At 46.3% G+C, this 21,335-nt stretch overlaps 2 protein-coding genes across 6 annotated transcripts in view; one reads left to right on the forward strand and one right to left on the reverse strand.

The window, feature by feature from the left end:
- LOC118513385 (protein outspread) overlaps window positions 1-21,335 on the forward strand; it is a 217,581-nt gene that overhangs the window by 105,384 nt on the left and 90,862 nt on the right. For all 5 annotated transcript variants that reach the window (XM_036059049.1, XM_036059050.1, XM_036059053.1 and 2 more), the window contains exon 3: window positions 1,509-1,592. In XM_036059049.1, the coding sequence (XP_035914942.1) occupies window positions 1,509-1,592 (84 nt within the window). The remainder of the gene's footprint in view (window positions 1-1,508; window positions 1,593-21,335) is intronic.
- On the reverse strand, window positions 2,810-4,103 carry LOC118513386 (CLIP domain-containing serine protease 14D-like). The gene is made up of 2 exons (XM_036059054.1): window positions 3,602-4,103; window positions 2,810-3,530 (listed from the first exon to the last, which is right to left on the reverse strand). The coding sequence occupies exons 1-2, from the start codon at window positions 4,030-4,032 to the stop codon at window positions 2,909-2,911; spliced, it is 1,053 nt and encodes a 350-aa protein (XP_035914947.1). The 5' UTR covers window positions 4,033-4,103; the 3' UTR covers window positions 2,810-2,908.

A 21,335-nucleotide genomic window follows, 5' to 3' on the forward strand; every position in this document is an offset into this window, starting at 1 on the left:
TCGCTCGAGAGATCTCGGGAGGAAATCGTGAGGAGGCCGGGACATGGAGATGGTGCTTAAATAGTTGATTTCATTGGCTTTATAGCATGCCGGGGTAGAAAGTGAATGGTCGCAATGCAATGCACGAAACCACCGATGCTGAAGATTACGAGAGGCTGTGTTGTGTTGGGTGTTTCTTGCCGGGTAGGGGCTCTGCTAGAGCAACCAACAGCAAAATAAGAAGGAAGGCCGGCCCGTTTAATCAGAGCACCGTTTTAGGTTCCGATTGCTTTCATCGCTTTCATAACCAGTCGCTGCAAGAACGCACCACATTTGGAAATCACTTTTATATAGGCTTTTACTTAAGAGAGGCATAAAGCTGTCAACACAATTACGATCCGCAAGGCGGGAAACAAGTGTCGTACAGTGAGTGAGAATCAATTTTGGCTTCAACCAGTTAAATGAGCTGAGGGTGTTGTGACCCAGAAACAATAAGCTTATTGCTAGTGTAAGCAGCTGTTTTGGCTCTCGGTACTGTTTTATCGGATTGCAAAGTCAAGTTCGTTTGCAGATAATGCTGCCAAGCGACTTTTGACTAGCAAGACATGCATTTCTTTAAAAATCTAGCTTGGCTTCTACATAAAATTTAACATGGCCATTAAGGTTTATCAGACCTGCTCCAACAATCCTTCATTGCGCTCACGGTCTATCGTCATCGTCTATCAGTCCTTAATCCCGGCCGTTCTGTCGTACGCATCAACAACTCATCTCAATGTGTACATGCTTTGCCAAATAGAAAGAGGACGGCCTCAAAGGACTTTACAGGCTGGGTCGTCCGGTGTCATTTTCATCATGTAAGCAGCCCACCGGAACCTTGCGAACCTAATTCTGCACGATGATGAAAACATCGTGTAGCTCGTAGAACTCGTCATTGTAAAAGCTCCTCCATCGTCCTTAAGGATCTCGTTAATCTCTAGCCCGAGATATGTAGGGGCTATCTAGGGAGATATGAGATATGCCCCCCCCGTTCGATCCTTTGGAAAGCTTTTGCTAAGCAGGAGAGCCTCAAACCAATTATTGGAATGCATCAGCGTATGCTTCTTTCTGGATTGACCTATAGAAGATGGTTCCAATGACCTTACTTTTAGCAATTTTCCTGTGTTCATTTTAGGTTGTCCTTGACGAAAAAGGTATCTCAGTCAAGAATAAGAGGACGTTTAAGGTGCTTTATTCTGTCATACCCTTGTCGCAGTGACTAACCAAAATGCATTACATCTTCGGAATCATCACAAGTCCCTTCCCGATCACGATCAGCAAAAATCCTACGTTTATATTATTTCTACCCTCCTTATGTTCTATACAACATTGTGTCTCTACCAAATAATTTGCATCCCAACAATGTATTCATAATTAACACACATACACTCATACATGCTGCCTGCAAATGGTAGAACGAATCTTCATGCATCGTTCATTTTCCGACCCATAATGTCTCATACTTTGTTTGCTCTTCTCCGCTCTACTTGCAGGCAACGCGAAAGGTGTCAAAACGTGGATATTTATTCGTCGCCCCCTGGGACTGGGACTTTAGCAATCCGGTCTACAGAACAAAGGTAAGTGGTACGATGGTACGAGCATATTGGTGAACGCTGTGTTCTGTTGCCAATGTCACTCGGTGTCGCAGCAACTGAGTTTTTCCTTTCGCGTGTTGAGCTGATACTGTGGCCCAGTACTGTACGGTGACGGATTTGGAACGATGGATCGATGGATCACGATCCGCCACCGAGCGATCCTGGGGGTGAGCATCGAGCACCTTTTTTGTGTTGCCTTACCGTCGCGCATTGTAGCCCATCGGAAGGGTCCATCGTTGAATGTCTTGGCCCGCGATTCGCTGCCAGTGTGGCGAGTTGTTTATTTATCACTTGCAAGTCCTCTGCAGCTGTCAGACGCCCATGCTCACGGCGGTGGTTCGCTCGCCGCGCCACCGTCAAGGTGCCAAGGTGAGAAAAGAGTGATCCGCCAGGGAGGGAGAGGGGCGGATGCAAATTAAATCGTTTAGTCAGCGCCACGGCCTAATGTCCACAGCTGGAAGCGGTACATGTTAAGTTCGCTTTCCGTGCCAAACACGCCACACCGCTTCCAGACCTACATCGGATCCAATCGATACCATTCTTGAGCATGCTGGTGCTGCTGCTGCATGTCGCCTGTGTTGTTAGATCAACTGTTTGACTTCCCTATGCGGGAATGGGATGGGTGGGTGGGGGGTGTCTTTGGGATTAGTGAGATTCCAGTTGGTCGAGTATCAAACGGTAGCCGTGGATCCGTGGACGTGGTGCACTCGATATATCCGGGAGCAGCGTTCAGCTGTCGATAGGACAACCGTTGATCGACACGAACGCCAAAGGGGAATTCGCTGGGACGGAGCGCGTCGCTGCTTTACGGTCGACTGGATCGGTTTGCGATCGCGACCACCGATTTCGCCATCGACCGCTCGCTCCGGTCCGCAGTTTGGTGCGATTGATGGATGTCAAAAAGTGGCTGATTAATTTACATATCAGGTGCAAAAGGAAACCGGTGGCTGCAGCACCAGCTGACTTGCTGGCTCGATGCTTGATTGATCCAACGTCCCCGCCGGACTGGAGTTAGCGCGCTGCGCAACAAATTGGACGACGCAACACTGCCCGGGCTGTGCCAGGTGCCCGAGTTTTTGAGCTGCGTTTTGTTCAGCTTACTGAGCATGATAGTCGTGCTAAAGATTGACCTACATGGTGGGCAGTGCGGATAATAAGATATTTCAAGGAAATTTTTGCTTAAAAAACACAGGTGGAGGTTGATTTCTCCGAGGGCAACAGTGACATTTTGTTGATTTTATTTAAAATCCTTATTATTTACACAGCAGTTCACAACTCTATAGCTATTAAGTTAGACCTCACGAAACAGACTTGTCGATGGCCCACTGAATCCAATCGAGGTAGTACGCTACATTGGTGTACACACCTGGCAGCGGTACGCCACAGCGATATGGTCCAAAGCTAATTATCCCAACCAGTACCCAATGGTTAGCTTCTCTGCGCAACAAACCACCTCCCGAGTCACCGTGGCACACATCTCTCCGAAAAACACCTCCAGCGCACAGATGTATCCGCGGGACCTCTGCAGCTTGCAACCTATAAGCCTTGACGCACGCGCTGATATTCCTACCCATCATCTCAATTTTGTACTTGCGTTTTAATCCACCAAATGATTTCGTTCTTCCCCATCCTGTTACGGTAAAATTCTGACCCACAGTCTCCGGCACACCGATGCTCCAGTTTGGTAGACAGGCCGGTCCTATCTGCACACCGTACTCCACCGGCCCGGTAAGCTTGAGCAGGGCAATGTCATGCAGCAAGTCTCTTCGTTGTCGTTCAAAAGACTCATGAGTAACGATAATCTCCACGCCGTAGTCCACCGGTTGTTGGCGGTTACAAACATACTGACCGCGCACGTACATGCAGTCCTCGTCCTGTCCAAGGTCCCACTCGCCCAGTCGTACCCGGTAGTCTGACGCACTGGAAATGACGATAATTTCACTCGTAACACATAAGGTGCGCGCCGTCATTCACCGCCGCTTATCACTTACGGTTTACTCACACCGCGCACAGCCACAAAGCAGTGAGCAGCTGATAGAACGAACCGGCTGTTGATGAGTGAACCGCTGCACACAATCTTTCTGACCCGACGGAGCAGAATCATCGCGGCCCACGGGAACTGATCGAGCTGTGTTTCGCGGCTGTCGAAGCTGAACTCGTCCTCGTATTGGGAGAGCCGTCCACAGTGCGGTTCGTTTCGGAACACTGGACAGCAGACGAGTTGGTTTTGTCCGTCGTCGGTCTTTGAAGGCTCCCGAAATGTGGTGCACTGTGCGGCTGGTACGAGCACGCCATTTGTTTCTCCTTCACGGGTGTCCACTGTGCAGTGTGGATGTTGCTCACCCTGAGCGGTACATTGAATCCAGCCGAAAAAGGAGAGGAAATGTAGCACCAGGGATATATTTCCGACTGTCACTTTCATTTCGGAAGCAAGATATAATGCTTGTTAATGTTGCCGCGGTACGATAGGAACTACGGCGCTTTATTTTGATGTGCACTGATTCTGAAACGGTGTGTAAATCACACAGCAGAGTATTCCCGCCAACTGTTGATAAGCGGGAATCCCTATGTTATCAGTGTGAGCTGTACTGATGCGTGAGCTGCTGGATGATGCCTGATTCATAAGGGATTTCTTGGAAGCTAATGATGTTAATCGCTTAATACACATCACATCTTTATTTTTATAACTCTCATTCAAATCTAATCACCACATTAATTATTATTATCAAGGCACACTTCATCATATCAAAAAAGGGCTACTATCAATAATCTGAGTGAAGCGCTAGGGCAGGAAACATAACCTTGCTTGATGTATGTATTCCAAAATGCTATTCAATCTGCCGAGAATTACAAGTAATAGCTCCAGGAATTCTAACACATGACATATTTCTCGTCAAACTGGTGTTCTCTCAGGGAACTTATTCAGGAATGAGACTTCAGAAATTCTAACTTGATAGTATGACTAGCTTATGATCAAATGAATACTGCCAACATTAGGGATGTTTCAAACAAACCCTTGCTTACTTCTACTAAAGCTAAACATATGTGGATGAGCGTAGGCCTCAACTTAACCTATCTTCACACTAGGCTTTAGAGTTGGCTAATGGTCAAACTACGGCCTAAAGTGAACGAACTATTTATAAAATCATTTTATTATAACTTGTCTAACAGCGTAAATTAGCAGTCTACAGAGACAAACAGATATTTCAAAAAGGCGATAGAAGATGATCCTTCTACGAACAGTATGACCCCTTTTAAATTGCATCACTGACTATCCAGCGGACAACCCAGATACACAATCCACTGCTGATGCTTAGGTACGGTACATCAAAACCTCCAGCACTCGCTCATTAAATAACTTCTTTAAACGCGATGTTTTCAAACATCCAAATGCCCGGCCGCACCAATCAAGCGTCCGTAAACTCTAACCATGCCCAGCTTAACAGCTGCTACCAGCCCAGCCTACCCAATTGTTTGCGATGTTGCAATAGCATTTTGCGCTCGCTTACCACATTTAAACCACCGATCAAATCGATCGGTCGCAAATCGTGTTCACGACCTGCCAAACCGTCGGCCCGAAATGCAACAACGCGCGGCAGTTAATCGAAAACGGCGACTTTCACGGGTTACGCCACCGGCAACACCCCAAATTTACGCGGACACACGCGGTTCTCGGGGAAATATTTCGGGACTCTGACGGACGGCCAACACTGACGACCGGGAAGGGTTGCGTTCGAAATCTCGCTAAAATCAGCTAGACGAACCGTACCCGGGACCGAAAGCCCATTAAGAAACAACCCAGCGAGTGCGTCTGACAACTGACGTCGGGTTTGGCCGGCGATCCATCCCTGCGGGCGCGGACAGCCCGTGTGTTTTCGTGAAAGGACCTCCGCGCGTACCTTTAAACACCATAATTGACTGCATGATAGCAGAAATAAGCGCAACAACACACCGATCCACTCCGGCTTCTTGTCCAGCCCGTTCTTCGAGAGGGCTAGAGCCGTGGCTCTCAGAATCATAAAGCCGAAAGCAAAACGCTGACGCAATGATTACAAAATTGATTCGATTTCCTACCGATTAGCCGGAACGGGCCGAACGAATGAAGGTGTGTGAGAAAGCCGCGTACCGGGAGACCTGCCCGCCTGCCTGCCTGCCTGCTCGACTTTTCGATCTGCCCCAAAATAAAGTAAAGGCGGAAGAAAGACCCAGCCCACGAGACCGACCCACCCACCCACCTATCCCATCTCTTCCATTGAGTACAACGGTGTGGTCGGGAATTGGCTTTTCGCTTTTATTCTTTACATAATTTCATTGCTGCTTTCGTTGCGTTGGTGCGAAGCGGAAAAACTGGAGAATGCATCCCCAAACAAACGGCTTGTTTCATTTCGGCTTATGGTTTAAAAGGAGGGGTTGGGGGAGGGGGGTGTTTCTTGATCGTGTGGGGTGGTCAAAACCTCCTCCTCCCTGAACCTGCATGATCAATCAACGGGCGGGCGGATCGAACGAATAGCGAACGGAGGATTGGCAGGCAAGTATAGGGGAAGCTCCCTTATGCTGGTCCACAAAATGCCGGCCCACTTTCCTTCGCTTCTTGTGCCCAGTCAAATTCGGTTCTCCAAATGCAACCCCAAACGGGTTCGCCGTTATGCTGGCAAGGGTTGAAGGGACGCATTATGTTTTGTGAGATTCCAATCGATTAGGAAAGGAAATTCGGATTAGGAAAAATTGATTTACTTTTTTTCCAATTTGTTCCACCCATTACAATTCGGATGATTCGTATTTGGAAACCCAGCAGGAAGCGAACTTTATTTTGATTCTACTTCATTCGATCTTTACAAACGTTCTCTTCTATACTTTTATAATAAATCATGTATTGTTGTGCGAAAAGAAACGAAAATCTGGGTTAAATTATTTTTCACGCATCAAAAGCGGAACTTAATGCTGCTTTGGGCGAACACAGTTTTCCCTTACTTCTTTCTCGCGATCGATCACGATTGCGTGTGTGTGTGGCTGAGGCTGTAAATCAATTACAAAATTAGTACCACCGCCTCTCGTTCCACTGGACAAAAAATCGCCATCACACGCCACATGAAACAATAGCCCTCGGCGTGCCTCACAGTCTCGGTCTCACTCTCGATCGCCTTCGATACCGGATCGATTTCAAAATGAGTTTTAAATTATCCACCATGCCCGGTGCACGCGAAAAGCTTTTGTTTGGCCAAACTCCTACGCAACGCGTCACCCAGCTGCAACGGAACCATCTTGACACGGTGCCATTTATCGATTAGTGTTCGATTTTCGCCCCGTTCAAACGATTGCGAAAATGAAGGAAATATCAAACAAACCACGCATTTTCGCGTTTCGGATGATTTGTTCTGTACTGCTTGCGTTTCTAAGCCCATAACCGTACAAAAACTCACTCTCTCTCTCTCTCTCTCTCTCTCTCTCTCTCATCCCAACGGGGTGAATCATTTAATTTCAATTTAAACGAATTAATCGATCTCAATTAATCAATTTCTCACGACCGCGGCCACAGTCGCGACTGTTTTGTTTCTCTTGCCTGTGTATGTGAGTGCGGGCACACACCCGCATTCAGCTTCCCAAAACCCCATTCAATTGAATTTCCTTCTGCCACCCAGCTCCATTTTTGTTTTCCATTTCCCCCGTACGAAAGTGCAATGCAGCGCGCCATGCGGCCTCACTTGCTTTCCTTACCGCGCCCACCAAAGTGTCCCAGCTGACGCCGAACAACCGACGCCGGTCTGTGTGTTGCAGGAAATGAATAATACTTTTCTTTTCACCGACACCTTAGCCGACCCCCTTCGTTGGGCTGCGAGCGTCTGTCGTGTGCGATTAAACGCGACTTCGTGCCCGGCGGATAGAGAACGGTCGAAGCTGGTGTGGTGACCGGAAATTAACCTGCACAACGGCTAGAAAGATGGAACCCGGGGAGAATGGAGCGCTAGCATTGGCAATAACCGGCTCCGATGGACCGTAACCGTTCGATCGGGTACGATCGCTGGGTGGTGGTGGTGGTGCATTCGTGTGGGTGGAAATGAATGCAGTTGCATCACCGTGGCAGCCGTGCCGAGCCACGGTTATCTTGTACTTGTAGATGAGTTTCGTTTGTCTGAAGATAAAATGTTAAGGGAAGAGAGAGGGTTTTTTTTTTTGCTTACATTAATAGAGTTGTGTATTTTATGTAAAATCATGCGAGCTAGATGATTAAAATGGCAAGCAAGTATTTGAGATGAGGTTTGAAAAAAAACCCACCTAAATACACTTTCGAACATCGAAAAGTCCATAATGTAACGACTAAAATGGCACTTAAGCACCCTTTCGCTAACAATCGCTTTTGGAAAGGAAAGGTTCAATATTATGTTTATCACCCAATATAACAACTTCTTTAGCACTGGATTGCCTCAGCCTTTAGTGTGTAAAAGCCTCGTAAAACCGTTTTCCGATCGAATGCGATCGCATTTCGTACCCAAGCTCGGACCACATTCTTACGCCCGCTGTGCACTTACACTCCTGCTTCGCTACTTCCCTTTACTACTTTCTCGCCCTCTCTCTCTCTCTCTCTCTCTCTCTTTCTCGTTCTTCATCATCCTACCACCGTTACCATGGTAACGAGCAATGCAACTGCACTTTACGCTCATGATCGCAACCGTTCACTCATGATCGACAACGACGAGCGTGAGCCCGTTAGCTCACCCAAAGGGAGCGCAAAAAAGGCAACAACAAAAAAATGCTAAACAAACCCACTTGCAACGGTGCAACTGCACTCGTCCGTCACAGCCAGTGTGTGTGTGTATGTGTGTGTAGGCTGACGCCGTGTGTACGGTTACATAATAGTGCAGCTAATAACGGACACGGTTAATCGTAATAACTGTAATGATGATAAGCAAAGCATTTCGGTTTGCTTCGCACACATACACGTATGCAACAGCCCGCAAAACAAACCCTTCTCTAGTCCGTCGATACTTCTCGATCTTCTCTACCTACCGTCATCGAATTTTAACCACCCACCCACCCACTAGCGGCCCGCAACATTATCCCTTTCAGGAAGGAAGATTATGCTTGTTGATGACGAACCGGCGGTGGTCCCGTTCGCACGGCGGGCGTACTGCAGGATTGAAATTCCAACCCTCCCCTTCAACCCCCGGCCTAATCTACCCACCCAACCCCTTCACACGATGGATTCATCAATTTTCAATCAAGAGCTAATGATAATGGTTCGCAATTTGGCATCCGATCGTGATCGAAAACATTGGAGTGCTCGTTCGGCGTCGAGATGCGCAAAATGTCGACAAACCAGCAAACTCGGTTCGGTGACCATCCTCACTCTCTCTCTCTCTCTCCCTTTCTAAGGGATGCAGACAGTCAGGGCCGGTTCGTTATGCAATTCGTATCCGTGGATCGATTGCGACGAAGCATAGATACTGGAGGGAAGGTACCATTTTCGGGTGCAATCGAAATTTATGTCATCAGAGCAAATGGTACTTGCGGGGTCTTGCGAATTGTGTGATGCTTTGTTTGAGTGGTTTCGTGAACATGTTTTTCATTGGGCTGTTGTTTTCTTTTGATTTATCGTTTTAAGTCGAAAAATCGGACAACAAATGTTTAACTTCTTATAGGTGTCTTCTGAAACAGGAAGCACGATCAAACACAAGAATTAATCAAAGGCTTAAGTATTGACTCCGGCTAAGACCGGACTCTGGGGTGGTCCGGTAGCCGAGGCTACAGCGGCGTCGGTCTTCACACGACAGGACCAGGGTTCAAATCCCATCCAGACCCGCCTTCCCGTGCGCAGGGCTGACTACTTTGCTACAGGTAAAATCAAGTCACAGAAAGCCAAAAATGGCAGGCCGAGACCTCGTGAGGTTGTAGTGCCTAAGAATAATAATAATAGCAATAATAATAAGTATTGAGCTATTTTATACTTACAATGGAAAAATAAAAAATTATGGTATATTTGATTGTTTTGATCTATCTTTATTTGTTTGCTTATCTAAAAGGATTTGAACTTCGGGAACAAATGGCCATAGTCGCCGGTCCACAGGTCCATTGGTCTCATTTTTGCAATTTCACGAAGATACGCAGGAAGGCCCAGGAATCTAGATTCGTATATGGATGTTTATCTCAGTTGTGTTAATAAACCAGTAGCTATTGTTTATGCTCTGTAAATCTCAACAAGATAGGAGCTATGATGACTTATAAGCCTGGGTTTTGTACGCATTTCGACCATTTCATTATTGGCATCAAATTGGGTAGCTAGTCTGTTAGATCTAACTGCTCGAAACGTTTCAGATGAGATTTGATATATGACTGTCCTTTCATGTCCCATGCACAAAACTGATAATAAACAGTGATCATGCAAATATGCTGCTGGTTTGATGATAAGGTTTAGAAATTCGCATAAGTCTTTGGATCGACCTTCAGAGCTATCATGAATTCCAACTTATCAAACAGTCTTGATCGATATGACTGTTATCATTATTACCAAACCAAGGACGTTTTCAAATCGATCGCTTGAGTTAAACTAAGGATTTGGATTGGATTTTGGAGAAAAAAAAAATCCGATGCTTACACGAGAGGCTACTCTATTTGGACAGTTTTTAAACTTAAAGTTTAAAACTTCAAATTTTCGTACTTTTTTTTTGCAGTTACTAAATTTAGCTATTAGCGACTGCTTAGTATGACATATTATCTAAATACATCTATTTTTCTTTTTGAAATCAAATCTTGTTAAATTAAATAAAATAGTGAGGTAAGAGTTGGAAAAACATTCTGTTACAATTTCTATCACTTCACCTGATCAATCACCTCCCAGCTGTCCCTGGCCCGATATCACTTCCATCCGGAGGCTTCCGGGAAAGCCTGCCGGAACCTATCACCCGAAAAAGGGCAAAATAGAGAAAGCTACTATCTGCTCCTAATTTTCCCCTCGTTTGATCTCAGGACGCCATTTTTTCCTGTTCAAGTCATTCCAATTCCTCAGCTGACCGATTTGGTCAGCTTTGCTCAGTCAGAGGATAGGTGAAATGTCGCAAGGAACTCGACTCGGTGGCTTAGGGGAAAAACAAAAACAAAAAAAAAGCTCCAACGAGATTGACAGATAGTGACCCGTGTCGGACGGTTGGGTGAACCTGATTTGTTCCTTCCGATCGGTATGTGCTGCAAGATGGATGATGTTTACGCAACATCTCGGCATCTCGACATTTCCTTCATTGCGTATGCGCTCGCACCATACCGCAGTTGCAGCACGCTGCATCGATCCGTTCGGCGTTACCGTTTATGTCACCGGCCCACAAGGGCTCGGCTTCCCTAGCCGCCGGCGACGGTGGTACGGTCCATTTATGGTGTCGAGTGTCGCTAAAGGTTGATGCACCTGTTTTCTTGCCCTTTGCTGCGCTGCTTCCATCCATCGATCCATCGAGCAGCAGCCGGAGCAGGCACGCACGCACGACCAGCATCTGATGCAACGCACAAACGCAACGCCATGACCACGACGCTCTAATACGCTCAGTTTTCCAATCCTGCCTCTGCGTTCGCTCCTGCACGGCCCGCAAGATGAGGAAATGGGCCCCAATGCGAGCAACTTTTAGAAACGCCAGGTTTTGCGCAATCGGTGGACCCGACTAATTAGTCACCGGTGGGTCGCCATGAAGTAACCCTAGGCGCAGAAATAAAATCCCCCTCTCCTAGCCTCCTGCACCAACGCAAAAGCTGCTGGAGTGGCGAGAGTGTTGCAATTAAGCGTCGCTAGCGGATCGGAGGGCTCGAGGGCTTTTAGCGTTTATGCGGAGCGGATGTGGAGTCCATGTGCGTGTGTTTTTATTTTCGTCCTCAGCATTGTCACTCTGGCCCTTAGGCGATGCATTTTTGTCTAGTTTTATTTACCATCCGTTTTCGATCCTCCGCACTCCGATCCCTCACTTTCGAGCTGAGGAAAAAAAGGAAAGTTGTCTCTCGGCCAGGGTAAAGCGCCCGAAGGTGCCAGGGTTTTGGCCATGAAATTTTTGGACCCGCGCCGCGTATCTGTCCAGTGCGCTGACGCGTACCAGGGACAGGTTCGCGATCCGCCGCAGCTTGTTCACACATTCAATCTAACCGGGGGAAAAAGGTCCACGTAGAAGTGAACGGGCCTACTAGCTGCAACCCGGGATAGAGTTTGGGAACCGAGGGAACCCCAGTCGTGACTCGCTGCAGGCTTCTTCCCGGGTTGTCCCGGGCTGTCTGCTCGCAATATATCGCGATCCGTCGATCTGCTAACAGTATTTTCGTCAGTTCCCACCGTCCATGCAGCCATCTCTCCTAGGGGTGTTGCGGGAACGCGGTGACCGCGGCGCGGTGCGGTAAATGTTTTATTAATGCGTTCGAAGGTCCGATTTCCTTTCCTTGTGCTGACGACCGGCGTTGTGTGGCTGTGGTGGTCGCAAGAGGAGTGAAGGAGCTGTTCCCCGCCACGTGTGAGTGTGTGTGTGAATGCATGCGGGCTTCTCGTATGTGATAACTTGCGTTTGCCCTCGGGGCACGTAGAGAAAGTGAAATCATTCCAGAGTCCTCGTAACGCGTCGGTGGCCACTTTCAAGCAATAATGTTGCAGACGGCCAGGCTAACAGAGACTGGGTTGGTTCATTTACAGTTTAAACGCGAGCAGTGGCATTTCGGAATAGTAAATATGTTTGTTTTAGGTTCTTTAGTTGATTTAGCAAGATATTCGATGTAGACATGTTCAATATAGCTATCCATAACAGCTTCTTTCGTTTCGTCGGATTGTTTCGTTTCGTTTTCCAGAGGATTATGGACGTCTGAACTGATTGAATGCATTTTGGGTTCTAACCTTGTCTGTATTTGCAATATTTTCTTAATCCTAAGCCTTAAACTAATACTACTCCTGACTGTATTCATTATTGATTCATTGAGATTTATTGAGACTTATAGCATGCAACAACTCTGCTGAATTAGATATATTTAGCTATCCTTCCTTAAGAGATACTCTTATCGATATGTTGGTACTACTTACTTTATGATGTTCTATGTCTCTTCTTGGTCTAAAGACATATAACGTCATGCCTACCGTTTTTACTAGACTTAATGATATTACGTAGTTGGATAGTCAGTCCTCACTACGGGGAAACGGTTCGAATGGAATATGCACTCCGGTCCGGCGGTATCAAGACCGGCGCCGTCACATCAACCACCGGGTGGAAGAATTGATGATGTCAGCTACACCATTAAATTCTTCTTTGATACTGAAAACCCGTCGAAGAGTCTTGTCTTAACACTCCTAGAATACGTTGCTTTAAATTCGCTGAAGCTGCGAAGTCAACCTAGCTCACAGGAAAGCATTCCAGGTCCAGATAGGATTCGATATCGGCGTCTTTGCGTTAATAATTGGTCCTTTATGACAACATGCAATGCTAGCGTAGGCTGCAATTATTATGCTCCTTTATCTCTTTTATTGGTCCTTTTGTTCTTTGGGAAATTAGACCCTGAACTAATGTTTCTGTATTAAAACATCTGTAATTTTTTTCTATGAAAGCTTCGAACGTACGAATTCAGTGCTTAAGACTGTGTATTTAAATTTTTATCCGTTTCGTTAGTGCTAATCAACCAAGACACTGCACGGCGGAGTAAATTAATGTTTCTCGGCATCTTATTTAAATACAGTTTATACGTCAAAACCAATCCCCCTACAAAAGCACTCAAGCACGCTCGATCGCTACAAAACGCCGCTCACCACGGACGGATAAATTTCGTCATGTGGAAAATTCATCACTCACGTCACATAAAAACCTTAACCTGACCCGAAGCGATCGTGTCGAATGTTAAGCAACCCATCCCACCAGTCCATCAAACCCGGTTTCACGATGAACAGCCATGACACAACGCTTCCACAACCTTTCCCCCCTTTCAAACTCCCCCTACCAGTCGATCCCGAGTACGATTTCTCGGAAAAGAAAGTGATCTTTCACACCTTTCTCCGGGTAAACCCGCCAAGACCCGAAGCGTTGACACGAATCGGTTGACGGTGTGCCGCCGTGACAGGTTTTATTACATCTTTCATCTTTTAATCATCACCGCGCGCCGGACAGGTTACATCAAACCGGGTGGATTTAGATCCTGCCGCACCGATCGAAACCGCTAAACTGCGTTCAAATCGATCGAATCTTGTTTACTTTTCATCAGCTTCGCAACTTCCTGACGACGCGTTATGATGAACAAACGACTGCCTGTCAACGGCGACGAACCCCGAATGTAAGGTGTGGCAGCTTCCGCAATAACCATCAAATGATGCCTCCCGCTGTCATACGCAGCAATTATCGTAATTATTTTTCACCGATAATGAATCGCCCGGCCCGAAGAAGGGGTGTAAAAATAAACTCCACCGCGAAACATCCCTCTCCCAGCAGGGTGGTGCGTGTTGTTTTGTTGGGAGTACCCTTCCTTCTATCGGACATCGGCCCGATCAACATCAACCGGATCAACGGGGCAAATATCGGAAGCGAAATGCTTCGACGGGTGAGTAGACGGAAGCTGCTATGTTGATCCACCATTTAACGTCCCGCAACTTGGCGCGATCCGAATAGTTATGGACTGAACTCTTCCGGACTCATATAGAGACCCTTTCCAACTCTCGATGCCATATTTGACTTCTGCTGCGAAAGGAAAAGTGTGAGAGATAGTTTCTAGGGGTTGCGTTTCATTTTTTTAATCAACAAACGGCCCACCCAACAGCGCCTGTGTACACTGAGGACTCAACCGTCCATCAACCGTCTGTCCAAGCCGCGCTTGGTTTGGTCATTTGGATGGCCGCATCGCGGGCTGATGACAGTGCGCTGAACTTTCTCTACTGGTAGCGCTGGTTGATCGGGTGTGCGATCGATTGGGAAAGTGAATCGTATCGATTATCCATCGTTTAACGCCGATGGTCGGCGAAATGATGCAATATTGTTTCCTTATGAGTTTTGCCGTCACCCGCAATAACCCGGTGGCAGGTTACGTTAAGTCCCTTTTATGGGGTACCGTTCCGTAAAGGTTTTAACTACTTCCCGAACAGAGCGAGTTCTTCTGCTTAAGGGAGTTGCAATTTCTTGCCTGCCAGCAGGAGAAATTAATTCATTGATAAAATAAGTACATTGTACATCGAAATTGCGCAACAAACATGGTTCGAACCGGCTGGCTGGCTAAAGCTGGTTAATAAAAACCAACATCCAACAACAACAAAAAAAGCCTTGTCTCTTTTTGACGGTCTAGCGATGCTTTCAGTGCCGTAACGATGTACCAGTTTGAAGGAAAACATCGGCAGCATTAAAAAGTAAAAACAATGCCGTTGGGCTGCAGGCAAGCGGAAGGTGAACGGTTCATAAAAATGTCACAGTCACACGAACGTGACAACCTTCAGCTTTGCGATCCGTTCGCGTTTCGCTCATCCATCGTTTGTCAGTTCAGGCTAGGCGAGAACATCTTCTTTCGTATGTTTGTTTCTTGCACGGCTGCGTTCGGAACGTTCGGAACTACACACGATCTCACCACGGGCTGCAGATCAGGGTCTCCGACGCTTCAACTAATAAGACAGCTCCTAAGTAGACAGTTCTGGAGATTGAGAGGAGCACGGAGATCGAGCAGAAACACGGCAAAACCCGAGGTAGTATTGCGATAATCATGTCCTAGGCCGCGAATATCACCTCCGATCGCGAAACGGATCGCGATCAATCGATCTGGATCATCTCGTTAACTCTTCGCCGATCGTGCACAACTGCACCTCCGAGGCGGACGCTTCCCCAGTTTCTCCAACTCGTCCGAGGCGAAGAAAACGTATAGCTTCAGACACGAGAACAAATGGCGTGGAATGCTCACCCGCGTGGCCCAGAAGTCTCGTGGTGCGAACAGATTGGTTGTTGTTTTTGTTGCGCTATTCTCTTTATTTAATGTATAAAACAAATAAAAAAAACCCTTCAATCCTGCGTCGAACAACACTGGGCTGCAGAAAATATTTACGATCGGATCGGGCCTCTCGCCGTTCGCACGTTGATCACTAAATCTAAATTGCACGAAAATGTCAATTGTGTCTGCAACGGAATTGTTTCACACTTGTTCTTCCGACTGCCGGTCGGTGTGCTACCTGTGGACCTTCTTACAGCCGCCAAAGAACAAAAAAACACCTTCAAATCGAACTGATTTGCTGTGAAGTTTGTCACGACACTTACGAGGTCTGATGGGTTCGCTAGTATGGTTCGCTCCCGTTCGCTCCACTCAGAAACGAGAATTTACGGCTTGCCACTGAGCTAGATGGAAGTTATGTCAACAACAGCTGGCTACGGTATGCTACTGCGCACAAAATAAAAACGACAATCGAACTTCAAACGTGAGCTTTTGAAGGCCACTGGTGAAGCGCTGAAACGTTATTACACATTATGCTTCGTGAATGTGGAAGTAGCACTTTATTGTGGATTGCCGTTAAGTGAACGTTTTGCCGATTCTAGGGCAAATGCTTAAATGGTACATTTAAAAGAGTCGATCAACTGATCCAGTTCCCTCCAAGAGGTTTCGCTCAACGAAAAGCTCCCGACATCTTCCTTTTTACAACTTCAATCGCGATTCTTCCTCCTTCATAAAACTCGCTATCTAACCTAGAAAATAGGTAAATGAAATTAATACACCTTAAACATCTTCAAAACCCCCCGATCTCCTTCTCCGATTCTCCCACAGACATTCCGACGCACGGTCCGACAAAGCACCGATAATGCTCGCGCGCGCGCGGGCTTGATGTTTAATTTCCTCTGCCGCGTGTGTTCCGTGCGGGAACCGCATTTAATTCGAAGCATCATTATTTTATCGTTTTGAAACGAAAAGCACTTTTCAATTAACACCGACCGTGTGCTGTTCTTTTTTTTTTGTGTTACATTTACTGATCGGGCTTTTTTGTTTCTCTCTCTTTCTTCTTCCACAGGTAAGCTTTATGAGTTGCATGTTTTCGCGGGTCGCGGAATCGCTGAGAATGGACGAACGGAAAATACCCCGGCCGGGAATTATCTCGTCCCACACACACACACACATGCTCGCACAGCCTAACCGTAACGGGCTGGCAAATTTCGTTCTTAAGCGTTACCGAAGCCGACCAATCGGTAAACGTTCAAATGCTTAGCCAAATGAGTAAAGCGGCTCGGTGGGACGTTTGAGGAGGTGGGGAGAGCCGTTAGGTTTCGGGTACACACCCCTTCACAATCGGAAATCGATCGACGGCCAAACAACCTCGACAACGACCAGCTAGCCGGGCAAGTGGTGGTTTCAGATTACCTTCGGACTGTTCTAACGCTCGAACAGGAGGATTATCCGCTCTCTAATTCATCGCCCGATACCGGTACCGGCGGGTCGGGCCAAAGCCGTCCGCATTTGCGTACACACGGCACTGGTGGAACATAAAATTCTTCAACGATAAAATAAACTCCATCGCTGGCGCTAAGTAGCGGTACTCTTTACCGCACTGGAAACGCACCGGCCCCAGTGTCCAGGGTGTGTGAGAGTGTGGAGAGTCCGGCAGGGCCAGAGGCAGGTGAGGTCACTCACTATCGGGCAACATATCGCTACATTCGCGAGCTAACCAAAACCTGCCACACGCCACACACTGCTGGCTGGTCGGGAACATCAGCCCGGTCTTCAATAAAAAGGAGAAATTTATCTTGCTCGTAAAGAGGAGAAAATTTAATTAAAAACCCACCCGTCTAATGCACGTGCCGAACCAGCGGTGGAGCAGCGGGAGAAGGACCTGGACCGCTTCCTGGGAAGGGGAACTAAATTTAGATGCAATTAAAATTGTCAACTATCTTCTTGCTCTTGCTGAAAGTGCGTCAACTGCCTGAGATGGCGGGCATGTATGTCGGCTGGTACGATCGTTGCAACACCGCCTGTAGCGGTGCTATTGCCCGTGCACTTGATGCGGAAATGTCTTCTGCCCGTGTAGTGTTGGCGCACTGACACTGGTCAGAGGAACCGGTTGGTTCGGTTGGAGGTTTTCGGGGGCTTATGTACATGATGCCTGAACGTGTTTGCTGTACTTCCCGAGTGAGGTTTACATTGATCGATTGAATGATCATCTGTGTAGAAAATGTTCTAATTAGCTAATGTCAGCCGGTTGCTGGAGGCTAAAAATAGTGTCGGTCGCTGGAATGCTAATTAGATTTCTGTTTGTTTTGTTTGCTTATCGATTAATTTTCTACTTTAAAAGGCGCATTCCAGACAAAGCAGAATATTTCTCATCTTTTTATGTTTTGTTTTTCACTTGTTTCGCATTTTACAAATTAACTTGTTATGTTTGTTTTCTTCTTTTTTCTTTTTCCCTTCCATTGATTTACCTATGTTTTCCATATTTTTATTTGCTTTGGTGTATTCTCTTCATAAGGAATTCATTTTCATATTATTTACACAAAATAAAATCAACTTAGCGACAATGTGCTAATTTCTTACAGGATCCTTCTTTTTTCCCACGAAACCCTTATCAATCAAATAGTAAAACGGTAAACAACATTACAATGCTTTGATTTTTCGCGATCGTAGAGCAAAAAAACATATCAATCAGCACCCTCAACGCTCTCCAACTGTCCAACTGATGGGTATGTTGTGCAAAACGCTAGAACAAACCTTTTATGGCCATGCAAATTATTTTACCTTTTCGGTTTTGACACTGTTTCGTTATCAGCGATACAATTTTCAATCTCACAGCGCGTTTTTTCGTTGTTGATAGCTTCTGCACCTACGGGAGCAGAAGGTTTGATTAGAATTCTGTTGCCAATTTTCACTGGTGTCGGGCAATAAAATCCACATTTTCACACCTCCAACCTTCAGATCAATGAACTGCTGCTACTGCTGAAAGTTGGATGAACTTTCGATTTTTCTGCTCGAAAAAGGCTCCAAAATGACACCGCCCCGAACGAAGTGATGTTGATGCTGGAGCCGAAAGGAACCCCGAATCTTCCAGGGAGTGATTTTTCCTGCGAAACATGGCGTTTTATTGCACAAAATTGGGTTCCCATTGTTCGGTTTTCTTTCTTCCGTCCCAACGCTTTCTTGTTGAAGGGCAATGAAACCCCTTTGGCTAGGTAAAGCAAAATTTCACACTTCGCTCATCCGCAGAATGAGGCGCGAATGAGCCAATGGCTAGAATGACCGGGCAATTTGTCCAGTCAGTGGTCAGTGACCACCGTCGGCCCGGGCGACGACGACGGGTTCATCCACTCGATCCCGTTCTAATCCCGTTTCTGCGTTGGGAGAAGGAAATCGATTGCCCCGGCATCGGCCAACGAACGGAAATTGATCGATCGAAAGTGATACTGTCCGGCGGCCGGTCACACATGGCGAAAGGCGTGTGTATATGTTGCGCTCCCCGGTGGAAAATCGCGCTCAATTAATCTTTCCATTTCATTCGGCACGAGTGAAAAGTGAAGATAGTGGGGCTGCTTTTTGTACCTTCTTTTTCTATTTTCCCGTTCCGTGCGCTGGGCAGAATGAAGGGAGCGATGAAATGGGATCGAACTTTGATAAAACCAAAAGCGCGTTCTTGCGCTAGAATGGATAGCGCCAGAAAGGCATTCTCATCGTTTCAGCGCTAATGGAAATGGGGAATTCGATACTCGATGGTTTTTGTAACCGCCTAAAAGCAGCCGCAAACTAAGTAGCTCTCAGAACACAGCTTTTCTACTGCTCAACAATAGAATGCTGCGGAGTGATTTAAAGTGGAGACTTTGCAAAAAATAAGGAACAAAGAATCGAACCTTTAAGTGTGATGCTCCCCGAAGGGTAACGGCTAACGGGATTGTTAGATATCTTGAAACGAATTAAAGGTAGAATTGAACCTTCCAATCAATAATATACCCTCCCTTATCATATTTCCACATCCTGCGAAATGATCAGACATTTTAAAAAATTAATTAACACATACGAGCACACGCAAAATACGCACAGGCATAGTATGCCTACCGCTGAAGAAGATCCCCTTCATCTCCATCATTAAGCTGGCAAATCAAACCCCATCTTTCCCAATCCTTAAGCGTCTGATCGTTTCGTTTTTAATTGGTACTCTTGGGGGGTTATCCCTCTCGCTCCCGTAACATTAGAGCGCAGAGCAGCGTGGTCGTTGTGGTTGCGTGCGGCTTAATTTAAATATGACACCGGTATCGTTTCAACTGGAACGGCCACAACCCCGACACCACCGACAGGTTGATGGGTGTCGGAAAGTTATATAACTTCCTCCATCACTCTTGGGTGACCGACACCGGCCGTGCCTCTTAGTTCGCAATTTATCTTTCGGTGCCCAATAAATCAGACTTAAATTTACGGCACCGTCGTAGTTAACGGATTTTTATGGACTCGTAGCGCAACGGGTTGGTGGCCCATGCGCGTGTTGCCGTTTTCTATAGCCAACCGGGCAAAGCATAATACCTTCGGTGGTCTGGAGAAATCTTCTGCCTTGGCGTGTGCGCTGGCGATCTTTTTTTTTTCTTGATTTCGTCCGTTCGTCCTTTTCGGTACCGTTTATCCTCAAGCTTTCTCAAAACGCTTTCTCCCGAAGGACTAGCACGTGTAAAGTGATGCTATCTGTAATTTAAATTATGTTTTACTACATTTGCTCATAAGTACAGTCTACAAAATATTGCTTCTTATTTTAACGTCGATCCTCATAGGATGCTGAGTTATTTTTCTACAACGATTGCTTGATTCAACTGATCTTCAACTGATCAATGACTATCTTACTTTTCGGTATACATCATTCCTGATTTCAGTTTTAAGAAAGGATTTCTTACTGATGGTATGATGGAGAACTACCTTACGATACTTAGAATACCAAGAAACGCCATAGAATTGCATGTGTCCAGCATTTCCATGAAAAATGGGAAAAATCCCTAGTAGATCAATCGTGATCTCATATCCTTGGAAAACTACGCCACCTGATCCAAGCAACGCATGAAATACTTTATTCATAAATCTTTAAAATCATTTATCGTTACGCCTAGTATTATTGCAAACTCGAGAGTTAGACCGACGTCTTACGGCAATAAACTGAAAGCTCTTAGCGCGATTTAATTTCTAAATTCTGTTGCTCTTACTCACTATAAAGCCTAGCATTTAACATGGCAGCAGTGTCTTCACTTGAGATTGTCACGTGGCCGAGGCGACAGCGGCACCGATCATCTTACGGCAGGACCGGGGTTTTAAATCCCATCCAGACCGCCTCCCCGTACGCAGGGCCTGACTACTTTGCTACAGGTAAAATCAAGTCACCAAGTAGTGCCAAGTAAGGAAGGAAGGAAGTGTCTTCACTTTGAAGCTCTATCCTCACTAGGTACATAGTCCTAGGATAACTCACCATGAAGCTCTGTCCTCTACCCTCACCAAGTCGCTCGGCGCAATTTTCTAGCTTTTCGTCCTCAGTTAACTTAGAGCTACCTGGAGGCCTAACATCTCCCATGTTAGAGATCACATCCCTTTTCCTTGTTATAAAGAGCCACCTGGCCTGGCACTAGTAATCTAAATAAATATTGTAAAATATAAGTAAGTCTGTGAATTCATTTAATTTTATTGCTGATTAACAACCCAAAAAAAAGCCCGAATGTTTCGCAAAAAAAGCCCTAATGTGACGCTCTATTTGTTGGATGCATTGAATTTGATGGCCCTTAGCTGAGCAGTGCTTATACTTTTCGAATACGACAACACACGCATTAA

Source organism: Anopheles stephensi, chromosome 3 (assembly GCF_013141755.1).
Source record: "Anopheles stephensi strain Indian chromosome 3, UCI_ANSTEP_V1.0, whole genome shotgun sequence".
In the NCBI taxonomy this organism is placed as follows: Eukaryota; Metazoa; Arthropoda; class Insecta; order Diptera; family Culicidae; genus Anopheles; species Anopheles stephensi.

What these genes read in the sequence shown, in the direction of transcription:
- LOC118513386 (XM_036059054.1), bottom strand. Translation starts at nt 4,032, where the DNA reads ATGAAAGTGACAGTCGGAAATATATCCCTGGTGCTACATTTCCTCTCC. An exon ending in GTGCGCGGTGTGAGTAAACC is followed by an intron (nt 3,531 to 3,601) that starts GTAAGTGATAAG and finishes CGTCATTTCCAG; the next exon opens with TGCGTCAGACTACCGGGTAC.